The sequence below is a fragment of the Bactrocera oleae genome, chromosome 2, assembly GCF_042242935.1.
Source record: "Bactrocera oleae isolate idBacOlea1 chromosome 2, idBacOlea1, whole genome shotgun sequence".
Classification (NCBI taxonomy): domain Eukaryota; kingdom Metazoa; phylum Arthropoda; class Insecta; order Diptera; family Tephritidae; genus Bactrocera; species Bactrocera oleae.
Genome location: NC_091536.1, coordinates 17,213,647 through 17,220,054, shown reverse-complemented (window position 1 = coordinate 17,220,054; position 6,408 = coordinate 17,213,647). Strand labels below are relative to the sequence as shown.

The 6,408-nt window shown below is 36.4% G+C and overlaps 1 protein-coding gene across 1 annotated transcript; it reads right to left on the bottom strand.

The window, feature by feature from the left end:
- Positions 1 to 308: 308 nt before the first annotated feature.
- Mco3 (Multicopper oxidase 3) lies at positions 309 to 2,879 on the bottom strand. Its single transcript, XM_036378020.2, has 2 exons — positions 701 to 2,879; positions 309 to 633 (listed from the first exon to the last, which is right to left on the bottom strand). Exons 1-2 carry the CDS (start codon positions 2,477 to 2,479, stop codon positions 394 to 396), a joined length of 2,019 nt encoding a protein of 672 aa, XP_036233913.1. The 5' UTR covers positions 2,480 to 2,879; the 3' UTR covers positions 309 to 393.
- Between the last annotated feature and the right edge of the window lie 3,529 nt (positions 2,880 to 6,408).

Here is a 6,408-nt window from a genome sequence, read left to right as displayed (position 1 = left end):
CGTGGGACGAAACAAGTTACATATATAGACACGAAACAGGTTACATATATACCTGCTATTTTACTTTTCTGTAAGGTTGGCAACCTTGTGCACCATATTCCAACACATAGAAATCGTTTAAAAAGTGGTACGAAATTTTTATTAAAGAGGTTATGCTTTATGACTCTAGAAAGATCTTTTCTATTTTTTATATTATATTTTTTAACAGAACGTATTTATAATGATACAGTAAAAAACGATATATAAATTTTTTTCAATAAATATTGAAATTTATTTAAAAGCATTAGAAGAAAAAATAAATAGGCTAACTTAAAAAAAAGCCTCTGTTATTCTGCTGCTGACGAATGAGTATAAGAATTCATAAATCACTTTCAAATGCAGACACATTTTGATTCAACAGCGCAAACGTGGGGGCACCTCTTTTATTTGATGATCTTCACCGACTTTGAAAATGCCAATCATGCCACGCACGGCCTGACTATCCAAGGAACTATGATACATCCAGTAGCCGGGATTACTGCTATAGAAACGTATGATTGCATAGCCGTGCGGTGGCACCTGCACAGTGTCCTTTTGGATGGGATAATCATCGTTTGAACGTTGCAGCAAACCTCGTCTATCGAGATCTATTATCTGCACGTAAATAATTTTCAATCAATAACAAAAAATCTCACTCCTAACTCTATAACGGAAATCTCACCTGTTTCTCGTTTACTATGCCATCCAAAACATTCTGACCGACCAAACGCACAGTGTAGCCATGCAAATGCACCGGTGTCGGTGCATTATTATTATTGACCAAAACGATTTCTATGGCACGATAAGCTGGTAAATGCACAACATTCGTGCATATGCATTGCTGCGTTTCACACTTTTGACCCTTTGCCGCGAGCATCGAGCGATTACAGTATACGCCTTTCTCATTGTAGAGACCGTTAGTTTGCAGAAGTGAAATTTTCGACATCTTAAAAGTGATGTCATCAATTTGATAGGATACATCATTGGCAGCAGACGTTACACGCGAGCCAAATAACGAATAGTATGTGAGAAATTCGGTGTCACGGTTCCATGGCTGTTGCTCCAAAGCGCTCAAACCAACTGTGGCAACATTCGTGGCTTTGAAGTTAGCGCGTGTACATGCACTTTTCTCGTATGATACAGTTTTCTTCAGGTGTTGCTCATAATCGCCTACGGTGAGATATTCCTCTTTATCGTTATCGCAAAACGAGGTTTTCACCATCGGCTTTTGTGGCAATGCTCGACCTACAACGCTTTTATAGGTCAATATAGCGCCCTGATAGAGGTTTTCCTTGGCGCAATCCTCATAACCGCGGACCCTAATCCAATAGCTACGCGCTTGCTGATTTGCCTGCAGCACGAAATCGAAACGTTCACCAGCGGTCATGAAAAAGCTATCGGCTAGCACTGGTACAATGTCATTGCCATCCGTACTAATCATAAGCATTCGATGGTTTTCCACTGAGAACTCAACGGGACAGTTGAAGAAACTATTGTAGATGATACGGAAGCGGTAGCGCTTACCATTAGCTACCTGTAGGCGCTCATAGCGATGTCGCGGATCGCGATCGGAAAGGCTCGAAGCATGATTTCTACCCTTACCATTGATGAGTAGATTTCTCACACGACTCATATCATAACCGTATACATAGTCTTGTATGAGTAGTGTGTGCTCCGGCAAATCGAAATCGTATAAGTAGGATTGTGGATCGCTTTGTATGGGCTGTCGTATGATGAAACTGCCGCCCACACCCATGTTACGCTGCAAACCAACATGACTGTTATACCAGACGCTGCCCACACGTTCTGCATTAAATTGATAGCGATAACCCTCAGCTGGCTGTATTGGATACTGTGTAACAAATGGTGCACCATCCATCTCGGGTGTACGGAACATCGGCATGCCGTGCCAGTGTATGCTGATCGGTTCGGTAAGGTAGTTGATGACATCAACCACAACAGTGTCGTCCACACACACCTCGATTGGTGGTGCGGGCAGCATTTGATTGATGGCTATTATGGGCGTGTAAACACCATCGCCGTAAATGCATTGCTGTTGCGGACAGGCCGCTGCGTTATTAAAGCAATGTTCACATTCGGCGTTCGACGCCTGGTAATGATGCATCACCAAGCGGTAATAGCACGTGAGCGGTTGATTATTTTGACAGCGACGTTCGCAGGAATGACGTCCCTTGTTATCTGCTACACTGAAATTAGCTGACTTGAGGTAGTGGTTGTGGTTCGCAGTGTCTAAATTGCGCGATATTTGCTCGAAATCAACGGCAAGTCTGAGCTTGTCATCTGTAGCGTTGGCGGTTGTGGTCACATTCTCTTCTCTTCCAATGTGTTCTATTATCTTCTCCTGCGCGGCTTCTTCTAATCCTTGCGCCACTGTTGCCAAAAGTTGGACTATAATCATAAACGTGGTTAAGCGTTGTAGTACACATGCTAAGGTCTGCATTGTATCGTTGTCTAATTAGTACTGTTGCGAATACAATTTGTTGTCTCAAAAGAAAGCTTTAAATTTATTCATTTCACTTTCGCTCTTATTTTTATTCGCCTTTATTTCACAGTTTCTTTAAAATAATAAAGAAAAGCTGTGAGTATGTTTTGCCATTGGTTGTTTGGCCTCCAATTGGTATGCAGAAGACTGTCGCTATTTACCGCAATCGCTGCGTGGAATCCGCAAAAAGCTGGTGTGATGTCGGCATACTAATCAAGCGTCAAAGAAATTGTTGTTTTGATAACTTTTTATGCCTCGAAGTTTATATATATTTTCGATTATCGAGTTATTTCTCTCATTTCTAGTATTGTTGTACAATGTACATTCTTCAAATGAAGATTCTTTTATCAAGAATTCAATGCTTGTTTACGCTACTACAAGTTGGCGCAATCTTTAGGTTTTGACAGTTGACAGCTAGACCAATTGTTTGTTTATTAGTGAGGTAATGAGTAACAGCGCCGCATTTTTCGAAATTTGCGATTTCGTAGTCCCTAAGGAAAGTTTAATTTCCGTTTATTCTAAAAATATTATTTTTCAGTCTGGTCGTGACATTTTCTAATGGACAAGTAAGACAATTTAATTAGAGTGAAATTATACTGTCTTAAATCAGAGGACAAGTTTGAAGTTTTGGAAAATGCCTTCCAATTCCGTAGCCCGCAAGAACGTCATGGCAGGGAATGCTGAAATATTTAAATATATATATATTTTTTGTTTTTTTTTAATCGTTAATTATGAGAGACCAAAAACCAAAAAAAAAAAAAATGAAATTTTCAGCTGCTAATTGTTTGAAAATGTTAAGTTAAACAAGAAACAGCGTTAACTTCGAACAAAAGGTTCCTTAGAAGAACTTGTTCCGATCGATTAGTTTGCATACCAGTTATATGCTATACCGATCCGATCAGAACAATTAATTTCTTGGGAAATTCCATTATTGTCTTAGGTAATAATTGGTTCCAAATTTCGCGAAGATATCTCGTCAAATGTAAAAGTTTTCCATACAAGAACTTGATTCCGGTTGTTCAGTTTGCATGGCAGCTATATGCTATAGTGTGCCGATATCGGCCATTATTTCAAATGGGCAGCTTGTTGGTAAGAAATGGTCATGTGCTAAATTTAAGATCGATAACTCAAAAACTGCGGGACTATCTCGTAAATATACAGCCAGACGGATAGTCTCAGCCCATCATGCTGATAATTTGCATATATACATTTTATAGAGTCTCCGACGTTTCCTGCTGGGTGTTACAAAATTCGTGGCAAACTTAATTAACCCTGTTCAGGGTATAAAAATTCGGGATATAAATAAACACAATATAGACATTGATAACGGCTTTAAGTAAACAAGCTTTTTGAAATATTATATATTCCGAAATAGAGTTGCTCTGTCCTTAACAAATGATTAAAGTTAACAGTTTTTTCCGCCTGAGATAATTTTTCGCAATGTTGCCAGCTGTTTAAAAAATTATTTCAAAAATATTTTATTCATTGATATCATATTATGAAACGTCTCTTTTACATTTATTTTGACTCTACTCAGCTGTCACTTAATAGTAACGCAATATAATATATGTAAATAATAAACTGGTGTTCATTAGCTGTTATATCTGTAGTCTGATTGGTATTTCCGTCCAATGTATGAAATACATATAGTCATTTTGCACCAATTATTTTAGTAGAAAATGATAATCAACGTTTTTAATATCTACAAGACAACAAATGTCATATATATAAATCCTCTCCTCAGTGTAATCAAAGTTTTCGGTGCTGCTAAAGAAGTTGGAATTTTTGAAATATTATTACTTGTTACTATTCTCAGTATATTAAAACTACCAAAACAATTAGTTTATTTAAATTTAGTTCTTATTTGTATCACCCTGTGTTCTTCAGATTAGTGTACCCGTATATATGCGCCTAAAAGTATGTAATTACTTACTTTACATTAGTGTCGATCAGGCAACGTCAGCCGTTACATTAATATATCTATGTATGCATTGCATTTAAAAGTCACTCTTAACACTATAGAACCTTAGCCTATATTTTAAGTAATCGCTTAAGCCAATATATAATTTTTTTTTACACATCGAGTTTTGGATAAAATTCCTAAACGCATACCATTCTCAAACACTTTGTGTTTGAAACAGAATTTTGTTAACAAATGCAAGCATTGCAATTTATTTTCGCATCCGAAGAATTATTGTGCCATAAAAATTGCTTAATGTACCTTTAGATCATATGCTTTTGACAATTGCACAGTTTCTCCGACGCATATTGCACGAACATTTGCTCGAGTATCTTATTTACACCTACAAACATGCACTTTCATTTAAATATATTTTTGTTGTTATGTGTGTGTGTATACATACCTATATGTATATTTACATAAGCATTAGTTGCATATGCCGGAGATATTGCGCTGAAGCACGTTCATCTTGGCTAACTCCTTTGTTATGCAATGCAAAGAATTTTCTAAGTGAAATTGCATGCACTTTTGTTGTGTATGTGTGGGTGCCAGAGTATTGTAGGTATGTACATGCATCTACAAGTAAAGATATGTCTTTTTTAAGCTTAATATTTGTGGAATTGTGCATGATATTTATGCTTTGTCATTTTTGATAAAGTAATAATAGTACAAACCATGCAGAAGATTTTTTGTTTATTTTTATGTTAAACTGTACTTTTGCAGCATTTTTGGTTGCTATGATATTATATGATATAAATTTGCTTTAATGTGCCATGGCAGCGGAATGTATTTGCATATGTACGCTCTTCAAGTATACCGACATAACAATTTGTAATTTTTCCATTGTTTGGAAATATTTTTCACTCAAAAACTTTCATGTCCTTTATTATACGTTGAACTGTGTATATCAAGTTTGCCACGAATTTTTTAACACCCAGAAGGAATCGTCGGAGACCCTATAAAATATATATGTAAATGATTAGCATGACCGGCTGCACACGTTCTTTTCTCAGCAAGAAGTTGCTTATTTGTCGGAATCACCGATGTCGGAGCACTATAGCATATAGCTGCCATACAAACGACGCGATAGGAATCAAGTGCTTGTATGGAAATCTTTTTTAGTTGACGAGTTAACTTCAAGAAATTTGACAAGGATTATTGCCAAAAGCAGTGGTGTAATCTCCGAAGAAACTGTTCAAATCGGTTCAGTATAGCGTATGTATGCCATACAAATTGAACGCACAAAGTTTTTGTAAGAAATGGTTTGTATTTGTGAAGGGTATTTAGCTTCAGTGTAATCGAAGTTAAAACTTTTTCTTTTTTTTATAAATTTTTGATAATGATTGCAATAAAATAAGAGTTATTGAAATTACGTTTATTTTCAATTGAAAAAAGCTCGTCTGAAAAACGTAAAGTTCGCAGAAAGCTTTACATTGATCTACACCTTAAATTATTAAATTAATTTAAATAAAATATCATATATTTTTTTATATTTTTTTTTCGAAAGTCGTATTTTTTTAATGTCATATTATTTTTTTACTTTTTCTGTCGAGAAGTTCTAGGAGAAGTTCAACGCGTTGGCAAAGAAAAAATTACCAGTTTATGACAGAATTAATGCACCAGCCTTTAAAGTGCCACCAGGAAACGTAAGCAGCATGATGGCCAAGCTCTCCAATGCTCTGCTCAGACTCTACTAGTTTCCTTCTCAATGGAAATGTTTTGCGATAATTTTGATTCCGTAGCCTGTTAAATCTGAGCATCTAGTAAATGCATATCGAGCGATTAGACTACTGGTAATTATTTCGCAAATATTTGAAACATTATTTTTGCGCAGACTTTCGCCTCTGCTAGAGGAGAAACAACTCATTCCGGTTTAGCATCAGAAAGCTTTATGGTACAACTCAATTACAACTAGCACTGCAATATG